We start from the raw sequence: 15,689 nt of genomic DNA, 5'->3' as shown, positions 1-15,689 counted from the left end.
ACTAAATAAAATCTTCCGGGATGCGTGTGCACTCCCATGCGCATGACGTTGGGAACCAGTAGATAAACATTGGTGGCCAAAGCAGAAGCTTTCAGTCCCGTGATGTTGCAGCTAGATAACTTTGTTTAGTTGTGTGAGTATGGACAGACCACATTCCTGTCATTGCTTTGCACAGACAGAGAGGTACAACAAACTTGTTGTCCACATCTGCTTAGAATGGAGTGTAACTTTGATGTGAGAGTGACTTTGTAGAATTCAGGAACGCGTCAATGTAACAAATGTTTCCAATAAGCGCAAAGACACCACAGTGAGGATAACACTCTTTGACTGCTTGCAATAGCACCAATGTTTTGATTATAAAAAAACACCAAATGCTCCTAGTAGTACTTTTAATTTCAAATAAAATAGTTGAATAATTCAAGAGGGCTCCAAATAAATGATATCTTTGCTCTCCATTGTCAAAGAAAGCTTTGTTCAACTTGGTTAATCTTTACTCAACCGTTGGCTGGCCCGGCCGGTGTGTGTGCTGAGTTATGGCCTCCTGCAATAGCTGTGTGCCCCCTAGGGGGCGCACCCCACATTCGACCATAAAGTGTTTTGCTGCACAATAAATACACACGATTGCCATGGGACTGACAATGAGGTGAAATAGAGCCGAGCGTACAAGATGAGATGGCAAACGTTTTTAGCCGAAGTTGGGCCGCACACCCGAAACAAATCAACTGTGATCGGGGTTTCCCTACCTCTCAAACCAAAACCGCCCTCTTCCCCCGGGACTCATTCCACCATTCAAACTGAAATCACTCCTTGTCACGTTGTGCTCCTCCACCTCTTTTTATCCGTGACTCCCACAGTTGGATCTTTCATCCTTGACCGATCATCCCATGTTCACTCGTGGCTGTTGTCTAATGAGGGCAAAGTAGCTCTGAAAGAATGTTGGCTTCAAAGCTGTAAATTCCAGCATTAAAGTAAAGGAACATACTCATTTTGGCCTTCATCTTGGGTCAGTGTCACCTCAAGGCCCCGCCTCCCTGGCATAGATGTTCAAATTTCTTTGTGTTCCCAAACCAAACAGTGGCCATGTTGACATTTTTCTTGTGGACCCCGTCACTTTTTTTCCCCCTCACACATCAGGCAAAGCTTAATTGTGGAAAGGTCAAACAAAGGTGACAGTGTGGGAGAAGATTGAGCTCTTTTTTTAACTTTTTATTTAGCATTTACAGCTAGATGGACAACAGGATAGCTAGCAAAAATTTTTTTAACGTATTTTATGAAAAGGAATCAATCCTACAACTCGTATTGTGTATGACTTTTTAATTAGGGCTATTCTGCCCTGCCTTGTTAACAGCATGGCTTCACTACGAGGTCTCCTCTCATAGCTTAATTAGAGAGGAAGGTTGTTTGAGGACAGCACAGCGGACCACTGCAGCCAACAGATGGTAACTGTGTGTGTTTGTCCCATTTCGGGCCACCTGGGTCTTCCACCTCTCGCCCTCACAACTAGCAACAATTCACTAGTTTGATCCGGGATGGTGCGAGTGTGTTTGTGTGTGTGTGTGTGTGTGTGGGGGGGGGGGGGTCATCCCTCTACTCTCTTCATCGCTCATGTCTGTCTGATACTTTATTCTCCCCCCTGCTGTGTCTTCACTGGTTTTGATTGATTGCTTTTAGTAAGCTAATAGCTTCACATTTATCACCCCCCTGCGGATAGATTTGAAAAACGAGGACTCCTCATCAATAAACTTGACTTGGCATTTCAAAATAGGATTTAGTTGACGATTGAATGCACCTGTGTACTGTGTAGTATTTCTTCAGAAGACAGTACTGTATTTATTTCCCTCAGGGGATACTCGATTTTGAAAAAGGACCGAGCTGCCACTTAAGGGACTACATCTGCGAGAGCATTTTGAACTGAAAACACAAACATGAAAATATTATAGATAAAGTAAATTTTGGACTATAAGCCAAGACTTTTTTCACAAATTTTGAACCGGGAATCACGAGTTTTAGCTGGTGCGGCTTATAGTGCCGCTGGCTTATAGTCAGAAAATTACGGTATATAACATTTTTGTGGTTGTTTTTACTATAAGTACAGCCATCCACAGTGGTGGAGTGATGGTCACACTTTAGTCTGTTCATTGATTCAACAGAGAATCATCACTTGCCCAAGGTATAAAAAGAACACAAAAGTTGTATTTATACGGCATGGTTCATGTGACAAAATAGTGACGTATATTCATTTTCTTCGTCACGGCAGCGTTCGGAGGAAAATGAAAACTTGGCATATGGTATGTTGATGAAAATTGCATATAGCATATCTGACAATGTGATACAGCGTAAAGAACCAGATGTGATAACCGTGCACGAGTGATGTATGCACACCATCGACTGCACAAAAAACACAGCTCTAAAGCTATACTGCTGCTATACACAATTAAATAAAGTCTAAAAATAAATATTAAGTGTGGGGATCATTAAATCAGGAAAATGCAGTTGTATGTGTCTCGTGGCACATGGAAATCATAAAATCTAAAATCCTCCCTCAGTCAGAATGAAGCATTTTGGACCTGCAGTGTCAATTTAGCAAAGGTGAAATTGAAACACGCCATCTAAAAATACGTGTTCAAAGGACACACATGATGACTTGATACTGTATGTTGTGGGACCTGTTTTTCGAGAGTGCTCTGATGTCACATGCAGCTTGTTTCTGTCTTCACGCTACACAGGCCAGCTTGGGTTTCAGTGCACAATTGCACATGCATGTGCTGAATTCTCCGCCTGCACCGGCTTTGATCTTCCATCATATCAAGTTTTCAGGCATTTAGGCTGCTTTCAAGGCCTTTGTCTATTCGACTCCTATGAACATTAGTTTTTTTTTTTTTGGGGGGGTATCTGCACAAACAACAGATGTGCTCTGTTCCCAGACCACCACTTATATTTTCAAAAGAATGCTATGTTCTCAACCCCTTGACATTACTTAACAAGAAACATATCCTGAGAGAACTTTTTTTTAAATTCAAAATCAAAACAAAACTCCACCCATGGCTAGTCATATTGCAACTGACATGTTTGTCTTGAGTCTTTTAAACCCGAGCAATGTTTTCATACCTAAACTGCCCTTCATGTTAAAAGGACTATGTTTATGCGTCCATTGTATTTTTTTTTTTTACACCACCTTCACGTATTCACTCGCTGCTTGGCTGAGGATACAGGAAAGTCATCTGATCTCTTTGTGAATTCCCACACTACTGAGACACAAAGAATCCGTTTTTTTTATGCTGACCGAGGGTGAGGTCATCCTTTTGACATTTTCCCCGGGCTTAAGCTGAGGTAAATAAAAACTTTCATTAGCAGTGTTTGCCATCTGTGAATGATCAGTGCTTCAAAAGTTTGCTTTAGGTACAGTGGAAGGAGACATTATCCTTATGATACATCATCCCTTACTTGAATTTATTTGAATCCTAGCGAATTTAATGATACCAAGAAACGTATTATGAATCTAGTGATGACAAGTTACTTGTTTGATTGAGTTTTTTCTGTCATCGTGCTTTTTTTTGTAGTGCCTGCCTTGCTATTTGTTTATTATTGCAGCAGTGCTTTCAGGAAAGTCAAGGTCACGTATAGGTTACATGTTAAAAAGCCAGAGGTGGTGGTGCAACATGAGACGGCCACTAATCCCTCTGCTTTGCTTTTTTGAGACGTGGTCACTTCAAAAGTGAAGTGATGTAATATACTGAGTAAAGACTGATTGTGGTCACGTTGTGGTCATTTCTTGAGGGCTTGGTCAGCCGAGCAGGAAAGTTCACTGTACATGACAAACTGGAATAGTTCCAATTTTGCAAGCATGACCTAAGCGGCAATTTTTTATTTGATTTTGTGGAGCATTTTTTACTTTTCATTTATTATTATATAATTTTTTTTTCTTTTTTTTTTTTTTTAAATATTTGTTTATCTATTTCTATCTATTTATTTATTGCAGATGAGCAGTGATGTACTTGTAACTAAATTATGGTTCATCACTGTGTGAAATAATTTCCATTAATATTCTTTACTCTAGCTTTAGTAAATTGAAGAATATCAAATCTGATTGGTCCTGTTTTTTTTTTTTTATTTGAACATGTATCTCTGCGAACGTAGAACAATGCTGGAATACGCTTAATTGATCACATGGGAGACGCTTCAGTCACCGGCCACTAAATGCTGTCAACAAGCTCGTATACAGGGTGAGAGGAGAATCTATAGGAAAACATGTCACGCTGCAACTACACCAATCAATTTCTGTCTGTCCTCGTTTTACTAGTGTATGTGGAAGCTTTTCAACTTGATGGCATACTGTATGTATGCATACATTAAGCGACAGTCAAAACTGCTCATTAAAGTAAAGTTAGTGCACAACCAGGGGGCATAGTCACCGTAAACAAATCCGCCAGAACCGTCCCCTGTTCTTCCCTTAAACATGATTAGAAGAGTTAAAAACAGAACTATCGATCAGAGGGAGCAGAGGATAAACATCGCTGGCTGGTAGGTGTGTTTAACAAATAATTAAAGAGCTTCATTAGGAGGGCACAGAGATGATTGTTTGCCCGAGTTGTGCCTCCCGAAGTGGAGCTCTGCGAGTTCAGTTTTTGTCCCAGAATGACGGAGAAGTGATGCAGATGCATGCTGAATTGTGTCGTAGTGGACTTTTGTGTTGTCCGAAGGCGAGCGTGTATGATTGGTCAGTTGCCAGAGTGTATTTTTCCAAACTGTCCGCCATCGTTATTTGCAACACAAATGCTGCCTGTTCAAATCGGCAGCAAAAGGGTAATTAGTTTATTTAAAATGCAGACGGTTGTGCAGCAGATATAGTTTCCTTTTCTGTTAAGATTTACTCAATTGTGTGCTCATTTCTTTTTGTTTAAGATTTAGATGGAGCCAGACTCATTGGTCCTCAAGCATTGTCTGACGCTCATGGCCATCTGCAGTTTTAGATCATGTTGACCCTTTGCAGTTTGGAACGGTGGACAGAGCAAAAAAAATAAAATGCTGCGCCAATTGGAGACAGAATGTTGCAGAAGGGATAAGGAAGGTGCCTTGAGGCTGACTTTGAAGCTAATTCCAATGTGTTTTCTCAGCTGTGGTGCACAATAAGATGTTTTGTTTGGCACAAGATTGGCTACATTCTTGTCCTTATTCCGTCCATACGTATATGTAATGCGGAAAAGCTCATCCATCATCGATGCTTCCGTTTATAACCGCATGGAGTATGCAACTCTTTACAAATGGACAACATTCGCTGAAGTGTGATGGTCAGGGAGGCTGTTTGGAGACCAAATTCTAGTTTCAGCAGCCTTCTGCTCGCTGCAGGCTAGGTTGGGGGTATTGTGGGAGCTCGGGAAGGGAGGAGATTGGAGGGCAGGGGGGGTGCAACTCACTAATTGTTGTAATGTGGTCTAAGCGTGCACGGCTCCGACTCTTTTATGCCATTCCGCATCAACTTACCTTTGAGTGCTTCTGTCCTCAGTCGACTGGAATGCACGCTTGATCATGCACGCATGCACAAATGAGCGGCATCCAAGCAACCTTTTTGTGTTATTTCAAAACCGGAATCAAAAGCTTTACTCACTTTCGTAGTGTTTGTATTTCTACATTTTCCCAATTGGAATTCCCTGCATTCTTCAACTCGTGCTGACTTTAATTTCAGCTTTGGGCAGTGTCCATGCTTGTGATTCTGTATGGTTCAGTAAAAAATTAAGGGAGGGAGGGGGCTTTTTTGTGGTCATAAATAAATGTGCTTCTCTGCATGAGGTACTGTTCTAACAATGCTGCTATTCTTCCCAGAATATTTGTCATTCTTTTGACCCATGAGACAGAATGTGTAAATATATTTGAGATGTCTTCTCATTGACCGAATTGAATAGTGATCATACAAAGACTGTAAAAGAAAATAACCTTAAGGGTATGCGAGCACATTCCATAGACTGTTTCTAATCACTTATTTCCATCATAAGAAAATATTCTTAGGCATTTCAGAAGCATGTCAATAAAACGATATTGGTGCACTACAACTTGTTTCCCCCGTGGAGTAAATAACCCGCGGCACAGCCGGGATAATTGATTTTGAAAAGATTCAATTATGACAGCCCGAAGTGAGTCAGAATATTATTTTTGTGAAGTGTTTTTTTTTTTTAATATTTAAAACTGATATGCCTGCTCAAGGGGCACTTTTTCAAAAGAGCTCATTTTTTTGCAACAAATATTTGTTTTCAAGACAACATATGATTAATTTTCATGTTTGAGTTAAAAAGAAGACAATGCATTGAGGATTCAATGTTTAACTTTAGAAGAGTCAGTTGTTACGTTCGATATTTGGAGAAAAAAGTGGTACTCGGGGAATGACAAAAAAGTTTCAGGGACACGCAAGACATAAAAGGTTGGGACGACTTTAGTAGACATTCCAGACATGATCCTCACCCTCCTTTAAATATATATTTATATATTTAAAAAATGTCCAGAGGATTGAGGAGTTAGGCACACCTCACTGCACTTAAGTGATTGAAAGTCATTTGCATATAAATTGACACAGAACCATGTTTTAATAGATGTTTATTTCAACACCAATCTTGATATTTTTTATATATTGGCTCTTGCTGCATTTTGCCTCTCACATTTCCTCTCTTCTGTGTTACATCATTTGTCATTTCTTCCAGACAGTACAGTAGAACCTCCGAGTGTGGTTACATGTTTGCACGAAGGCCTTTCATGTGGTGTCAATGTTCTCCAGGCCTGATGTTTGTCTTCCTCTTTTAGAAGTTGAGTGTGGCTTTGTTCCACCTCTCTGCAGCTTCCAAGGTAAACACCCCTGTAAGCCACAGCAACCTCGCTCTTTGGGTCTTTGGGTTGGATATTGCTGAAGTTAATGCTATGGCTTCTGACTGGTCCCAGGACTTTGCTCGACTGCTAACATTAACACCATAAGCCCTCACTAGAGAATTAAAACAACTCTGTCTCCACCGTGACCCACATTTTCATCTGTGAAGCTTTCTGACACTTTTGTAGTCTGATAAATCTTATGTCATGAAATTACCTTTTATGAGTGTTGCATGCATACATCATCTCCATTTGTGGCTTGGCCTGTCAAGTTTTGTTTGTCTTGACTTTTTTTTTGTGTGGGCTAAATCTGCTCTTTTTTTTCACTAGACTTTACTAGATCTGAAGGAGATCCAAGCAGTTTGAATCAATATATGAATGTGATTAGATCCAGTCAGCACTTCAGCGGTGGACACAATGTCCGCTGTATTGATCCTGGATTGGCTACTGAGCTTCTGTCTTTCTTTGATATTCCATTTATTATGATTCTTTCTTTGTTGGATCTTTTGTCAATACAACTTTAAACTTGACATCACACATTTGGCTCTCAGCAAGTAGCGGATTTTGACGAACTCTGCAAGGAATTATCCAATTTCACTTTCAGGTGTCAGGACAAGGGGCACTAAGGAATACTTTATAAAGTTTTAATGTGTTTAAAGCTCACGAGAGGGGATATAAACTATTGCAGGTGGGGGTGGAATGTATCCACTGTGACAATGGGGGGGGTTCACTGTATTCTTGCAATGAAAGCTTCGTTGAAAGCTAAGTTAGTCAGATTGGACTTTCTTACCGTATGTAGCTGACGTAACTATTGGCGTCAGGTTACAAACCTTCAAGAGGAAACAGGGATCACGTGTTTACCCCATGACAAGCTGAATGATGGAAAACTTGGCTTTGGGTAATTTTTCATGTGTGTAGTTTCTGTCCACTAAGCTCATTTCCCCTCAGGTACAGCAGTTGAGGCACATCTGCAGTGAGCTGGCATCAGCCCAAGCCTCTCAACCTTACTTGTTCCTTTTTTTTTCTTTTTTTCCCCCTCTCTCCTTGGGTGTAGTTGAACTCAGTCATATTTGTGTTGACGAGCATGTGAGCAAAATGAACAGGCTTTTTTTGAAACAGAAGTCAAAATGTTACTATTTTGTCAGGCTCCCCCAAAATGTGGTTGTGTCGAGCTGGCTTACAATTATAAGTGCTGTGGTTTGTGATAAAGTGACACAAGTTGGGAGCATGACAAGGAACACGAGATTCGCTTCTGACTAAAATGCCGTCGCCAAGTGAAGCTACCACGCAAAATCAAAAAAGCATGCAAATGGATTTGACTGAATGAAGAAGCAGCGGTTCAATTGTCTTGTGTAAAGCCTTTTTTTTATTCTGCGTCTTTGTCTCAACAAGAATTTTGTTTTTTAAGATTAATGTCAAAAAAGTTTTGGAGTTAAAAGTGACAACTGCTTCTGAAAAGTTATTTTTTCCTATTCTGGTTGGCAGGGATAAATCATATTTGTTTGCAAGGATAAATCATATTTTTCTGCATTTTTACAGTCAAAACAAATAATCCAAAAAAGGTCATCATAACTAATGCGGTCCGAATTCTGGGCTGCTACTGATGCTTGACAATTTCTGTCGTACTTAGAGATGATACTCCCACAAGATGGTGAGCAAATTTTCAGTGACGAAGAGATGTGGGTGTGTCTCTGCGTCACTCTGTCGTCACCGTGGAGTGGAGGCCTCTTTAAGAGATTAAAGCTCATCAGACCGACGGCATTAACCTGGGTCAACGCCAAGAGTTTTTATTTTTTTATATAAAGTATCAATCTTCTCGTGTGTTCTATGCTGATGAGCCTCTGACTAAGCGCACATGGCATGAAATGAAGCCAATGACAAGCATGTCATGACAGTTTAAATCCACTGGAGGGACTGTAACTTTATATCTACTTTACAATTTCACATCATAAACAGTGAATGCTTGAGTTTGCATATAGTATTTTGATTAAAACCATCAGTCCATATCAACTTGTGTTACTATAGCAACCTCATTGTGTGTATGTGGCCATGTCTGGCCTGGAGTCGGCTGTGAAGGGATGCTAGCGCTGGATGAGTGTTGCCTGATGCTGACCCAGAAAGGACTGTGGATGTAATCAGCAGTGACTGCTCTCACATTAGCCCACAACACTGTAATAACCCACAGCTTCATGTGTACAAATTAATGGCTGCCTTCTTTTCAGATGAAAGACATAAGTGTTAATATAATGTGAATATTATATGAAGTTAATGTCACATGTGAGCGGTGCATGAGGAAACGATGCATTTTTGGGATATACTTTCTTCCCTTTAATCCCCATTTCTGCTTGATCATGTGAGTATACGTTTGGGCTCCCATCCTCTTTCTAAAATTAGATCAGTGAGCAGATGTGGAGAGTTGAGTCCCTTTTGTATGGAAGTGTTGCCAAATGTACTCATGCGTGGGGACAAAGCTCGGCATGTGAGTGTGTTTGTGTGTTCACACAACAGCTTGAACCAGTCTTGAGTCAGCAGTGTGACGGGGTGACGGACGATTCAAAACTGGGTCAGTTGTGCCCTTTGATGGCATGAGGGAGGTGGATATGTGTAGGATGATGACTTGAGGTGGTTCAAAGGGTGCTGCTGAGGGAAAATAAATAGTTTAGGGGGTCATTAGTTGGGGGATTACATAAACGGAGAAGAGGCAAGAGAAGCTTGGACTCAAGTAGTGCGATTAGGCTGCATTTTAAATTCAGGGGGAAAAAATAAAACTGGGGTGACATTTTAAACCGTGGGAGCTCATAATAAACATCAGAGTTAATTTCCCCGCAGACTCAAAGCCATGCTAGTAGTTTGCAGCTACAAATATTAATGAGACTGTACCTGCAGGGCCAAAACTTGTTTATGTGTTCTAAATTAGTTTTAACTTTATCTGCTTAAGGTAGTTGGTCAAAGAATTTACAATGTATGGGATGAGAAAATTAGGTTGGGAATAACTAAAGATATATCGTGAAGATATTAGGTAACCCCCCCCCCACCCACCCCACCCATTCTTAATTTCTCCTGGCTACTAAGTGGAGTCAATTTCAATTGCAGCTCTATTTTGAGGGGAATATGTGAAACGGTAAAATAGGACTTTTGTTAGCAAAATACTGATCCTCATACAAATTGGCAATTTTCAAACGATTGATTTTAATTACCCTCCCGATGTGTTTACTTTGGCATATACTTGTATACATATGTTGAGTCCAAAAAAATATAGTATATATTTTGAAAGAAAATGTAAATTTTCAGGGGGTCTTTCATGCCTATTATAACCTACTGTATAACCAATAAATAGTATGCAGCTTGACAGGGCAACAATAGGTCAAACAGGGCTACAATGCCCACCGTCCCTCACTTCCTGAGCAACATGCACCCTCTGGTGGCAGTGTTAATGAATCACTTGCACCGTTTGCATCCCCGCTTTTCCTCATAAAGGTGCCCGGAGGGGTGGTCAAGCCAGCCCACTTTGGGTGGGAGCGGAGCGTGGCGTGTATCGGTTGCCAGCCTGATATCACGACACTTATTTTCTCCAGTGTATTTATTTTATACATGCCCAGCCATTTAGAATCACTGTTTGCCTCCCAACAAAACATTTTATCTGTAGTGCCAAACCATTAACAATCCCTCCACATCATTTGTTTTTCAGATTTGTGACTAGTTTGGTATTGATTAGTATTCACTGGTTATGACGTCTTTCTGTGTGTAAAAGTGCTGAACTAGGTTATTAGCTGCAGGCCTACATTAAGTCTTGCAGTCAATCAGATGGCTTGTCACGTGAGACTAATATGTTGCCGTTGAAATGCTGTCTGTCAATAGGGAGAGCCCTCGATGGAGCCATAATTAACCTTTTAAGTACTGCCTTCCAACTAGCTTATACATCAGCCCGACAATCACATCATTAGCTGGTGCTGACGGTAAGTTTGCATCAAGGAGGTTAATCATGCTTCGCTCTGGCTTTTAGTGCTCTGTGGAGATTTTTGGGCGCTAAGTGTAAAATATCGTTGTGGCTTGCCGTATCCCTTCGGCTTTTCTGACATGAATTGAAATTTAGATGATTGTTGATTGATTCTCAGAGGTACACTACAGATTGTTTGATGATTGGCCAAATTTGACAGCCATTTTGGTGGCATACTGTGCGTCAGATAAGTTTCAGGACTGGGCTCACCCGAGAAATAGATATGCTGAAGCATCCCTACTCATCTGACCTGGCTTAGTGCGATACCCACCCTTCCACAAGCTCAAGGGGATCATCAAGGCAACCGGTTTTGATGACGTGACAGACTGTAGTGGATGTTTCCTCACAATTTTGGGACTGTCCTAGATTCGTTTTTTTACAAATCAAGGTTTGTTCACAATGATGACATCATCTCACCAAAAAATCAGTTCCGTCATGTGCCTTCTTTGTCTTTTGTTTTTGTAATACCTTGTTAGTCCAGAAGGAGGCAGCAGACTATGACGGACTACTGATAAATACACCAGTGTTTTTACTCATCTGGCAGCTGTTGCCATGGATACAGAGCGCAGCCATCTCTGTAATATAAGACACATTGGAGGGACTTGTATAGAGGTGTTAAGATCAGATACTGGCATTCTTGCATACTTGTCGTGTGTTTGTGGAACTGCTTGTGCCTAGTGTAAGGAATCTGGAAGTGTACAGCCATGTGCCCTCTCCTCAGAATTCTACAGGGTGGGGTCTTTGTGGTTTTGCACATCATACTTTCAGCATCTGTAATCCATTACAAGTAGTAATAAAATACAAGATTTTCTACTGTTAAGAGTCACACGAGTTCTCTCCACCTGTTCCCCGACAAGGAGAACATATGGTTAAGCCCCCGATCAGAATGATGCAGAATGTTAACAGTGCAGTACATAGTCACCACTGGTTGAATCAATTAAGTGGTGATTAGCTGCGATTATCTGATTAACTGCGGCCAAGGACGAAGTCTTCACTTAGGAGATTGATTCGTCTTGATGTAGCTTGGCATAATTCATGGTTAAACCAAACTCAAATTAGAGAGGGATTGTACAGGATGGCAGAAATCCAATTGCCATTGAAACTTGTTTTCTTAAAACTGACAAAATAAATAAACATGTACTGCAAATCAGCTATTGATTTCTGTGGTTCAACAGAATTATTTTCAAACGTTAACTGCCTCTTCCTAACTTGAAGAAATCACTCAAACTCTGGTTTCAAACCACCCCCACCATCAACGGATAGAGTTTCAGTTCAGAGTACCCCCACCCCCGCACACACACACCAAATGGTATAAATACAGATGTCAACTTCCAGTCGATGGTTTGCTTAAGTGTGACCAATTACAATGAAGAACTGGTCCCATGTCTGGCCTTGGCTTGGTGGGTGTGGGAGCAGAGCAGGGGCTTCTTGGCAGTTGCATTCGGACATTCCTGTGACGTACAAAACTTTTCACATTTCATCTTTGTCAAAAAAAATGCTCATGTTTTGCTTGACTGGCTGTTCTGTTCTCTGTGGCGATTTCTATCCCTCTTTCACTTAAATTTGCTCATGGATTAGAAACCCCCCTCCTCGACGCCTATGGAAAATGTAAAACAGGTGTGCCGCATTTGAAAGACATGTCTTATTTAATTATCATCCAACAAAAAGAATTGGGGGTGGGTTGGTTTTGAAGCGTTACTAATGTTCTCCTAGCCAGGTCTCTCTAATTCAATGTAAGTAAAATAAAGCCGGCATTGATTTCAAAACCTGAAATTGTGCAGCCATGATGGAATAAATGAGTCCAACGGTTCCCTGACATTTCCAAATGTGCACCAAAACAGACCAAGGCACAAAAGGTTGCTGTCACACAGTAATCGTGGTCATTGTAGTCGTAGTTAATGGGCTTATACGACAGCCTTAACGTACTTGGCAGCCATTTGAACGAACTGACTAGTTGCGCTAAAGGCTTAGGAGGACATGACCCGTGCCTTTTGTTCATGAGATGCATGTTAACTATTATAAACGTCAAAGAGACAAGTTAGGCCATAAAACATATGTACAGATATTCCACATACCGGTTCAGTAGGCATAAAAGAATAAGAAGGCACTGTAGTCCAAAGAGCTGATGTTCATTTAGTCAAGTTACAGATTCCCCCGCGTTCATTCTGGGCCACATTTTATCGGTGGTTCAATATCCATCGCTCTCCAGTAACGGGTGTGTGTCTCCGAGAGCATGCTGCTGTCCGTGTGTGTTACGCACTCTCTGTTGGCCCGAGTGCTTGCCTGTGACCTGTGGTGAGGATTACAACACTGCGAGATTTGTCTGGATGGGACGGCGCCAGGAGCAGGGATTCCTCTCAGGAGTCGTTTTGCCCGTGGGGGCTGAGTGTCGACCTTTTTCCACCGCTCAGAATGGTCGGAATTGAAACAATGAATGAAATGAAATCGATTATGGCTTACCAGTGTGATGGTCTCAAAATAAAAGTAAGAAGTCAAACATACGTAATACATGAGGCTGTTCTGTAAAATATCATACCCGCAACTTGGACTGTACATGCAAGATTCAACTGTATTAGCTTGCATAAACCTCGCGCTATTCTTCCAACCAGTGCATGACACTTCCCTGTACTATGCTTACAATATCAATCATGTTATTAAACACTCAAGCACATACACAGTTTCCATGGAAACAGAATCCAGGGCCTTTATGACTAGCTGTTTGCCCAGGAAAACCAACGATGGCCTCAGCAGCAATGCAAAGAAATTTGATTTGGAAAAGGGTTTCCGAAGCCACTGACTTCATCTATGAAAGATTCTGCATCATAATTACATGAATCATGTCCATTCGATTATGCATGTTGTCATTGTTTGTTGTGTCTTTGGCACATGTTTAGCAAGGTAGATGGTCACTCTGTCATTGTAATGTGGACACTTGGAAAGAGAATATGCGTGTATGTGCACATTCAGAAGGCTAAATGCATTTCAGGGGTCCAGATGGTCAATCGGTAGGATGACGGATTTGCAGTTGCTAGCCCTAATGCTAGCAGTGAGTGTTCTGGCTAACAGGCAAGCTGCAGAGGGTGATTTTGCAAGCAGCTGCATCCCTTCAAGTGGCAATGGAAAGCGTACGATGCATATTCCAAAATCAACCCGTTTATTTTATCCAGCCGCCCGAATCAAAGCCAAACGTTCAACCAAGGGTTTTACATTGATGCCGTGACCATACGTTTTCCTGTTTGTGTCCACAATGACAGGAAATAAGCTGAACAAGGACCTGAAACACTATCTCAGCCAGCGCTTCCAGAAATCTTCGCCTGACCATGAGCTGCAGCAAATTATCCGAGACAACCTCTACCGCCACGCCGTGCCTTGTGAGTTTGCGAGCACCCGACACCTTTTCTTTCGTCTTATTCTTCACAATGACTTCTTGCTCTGATTCAAAGGAGACATTGTGATATGGCAAATAGAAGACTGGTGGTACCCGATCACAACTTGTTACAAAGTTTTAAATTACATTACAAAGTCATTTTACAGTCAAAGGAGCTTATACACAGTTTTTCATTATCTGATGGCTTTGCGATGAGTTTATTCAAAGCCCGCCTCATAAATTACTCAATGTTTTCTGTTGGCTTGTTTAGGAGACTTTATCTGCCTTACTACCTCCTCTGCCATATGTCAGGCAGACACTGCTGGTAGCGGGTGGGGGTCTTGTTCTAATGGCCATTTTAATCACTGAGTGTTCTATGGCCCTCTCGTAAAAAAGCTCGCCGTCGTTGGTTCGAACTAAAGCGTACCCTGGCCCATATTGCCTTGTTGCCATGAATTGTCGCGTGAGAAAAAAATAAAAGCATTTTCTCAGTCTTTTGCGCAGTTCTATCTTGCCTTTACTTTTTAAGGGTCTTATTTGAAGAGCAAATGTGTCCGGGAGCCGTTTTGTTACCGTCATTACGGCACGTTCCAGCGTGTGATGCTTTACGGGCTTGCCGTAAACAAAGCATTGTGTGCTATGTTCTGAGGCGACGTGTGTGACCTCGAAGGGGTTATAAAACTCCAAGGGAGTTTCATTCAAGTCTGCTGTGGCCTTCACATATTCTCTCATGCTGCCTGTGGAACGTGCTGGCATTCATCGCACGTTAGGTGTCTTGAGAAAACGATGCAGTACTTGATTGACTACGGAGACAAAAAAAGGGCCAAAAATCTCACGCTGGACATTAGAAGTAGTCCAGCGTAGTCTAATGTCCAGCTTTCTACTTCTAAGCTGGACATTAGAAGTAGAAAGTTTAACTTTCTCTTAAAACATAAGTTAGTCGAACAACAACAACATTTACCCAGATTAAAAAAATAAAACCCATTTACAGAATAGTGACACCTTAATGCTATGAAGTTATAATGTCGGCTAACCACTAGCTAGTAGTATAAGTTTTTCAGTGCAGTTGTTTCCATCATGTGAAAACCACGGGTCTCCCACCCTCCCCCATTATCCAAGGCGACCATCCCTTGTGGTCTCCCCAAATGCACATTCAGCACACCCATTCTCTTTGCCGACCCTCCACTCCCTCTCGCTCTCAATGCTGACCCCGACCCAAACTCATGACATCATTGCTTCTCGTCCCCCCTCTCCCCCTTGGGGTAGTTGCATTCCTTAATCTCGTTTTTGTTTGCCAGTCATCAAGTTGTACCATTAAAAAAAAAAAACGTTGGGTGGTCTGTGGTCGAAAAGATGCAGGCAGCTTGAGCGTCTTAAATGAGGGATGTTTGCAGACATTGTGCTGCTTGTGCTTTTCTGAGTGAGGATTCGCGGCGCTAACAGCGCAGACGATTGGGCGGTCCGTATATAGGCTAA

The 15,689-nt window shown here is 41.5% G+C and overlaps 1 protein-coding gene across 5 annotated transcripts in view; it reads left to right on the top strand.

Annotated features, from left to right (window-relative positions):
- magi1b (membrane associated guanylate kinase, WW and PDZ domain containing 1b) overlaps window positions 1-15,689 on the top strand; it is a 63,591-nt gene that overhangs the window by 7,901 nt on the left and 40,001 nt on the right. For all 5 annotated transcript variants that reach the window (XR_015067527.1, XM_085923235.1, XM_085923238.1 and 2 more), the window contains exon 2: window positions 14,101-14,217. Coding sequence is in view for 4 of the 5 variants with exons in the window: in XM_085923235.1 (XP_085779361.1) it covers window positions 14,101-14,217 (117 nt within the window). In the remaining variant the exon portion in view is untranslated. The remainder of the gene's footprint in view (window positions 1-14,100; window positions 14,218-15,689) is intronic.

Source organism: Syngnathus leptorhynchus, chromosome 11 (assembly GCF_054491065.1).
Source record: "Syngnathus leptorhynchus isolate UIUO chromosome 11, UIUO_Slep, whole genome shotgun sequence".
Lineage (NCBI taxonomy): Eukaryota > Metazoa > Chordata > Actinopteri > Syngnathiformes > Syngnathidae > Syngnathus > Syngnathus leptorhynchus.
This window is presented reverse-complemented; position numbering and strand designations above follow the sequence as displayed.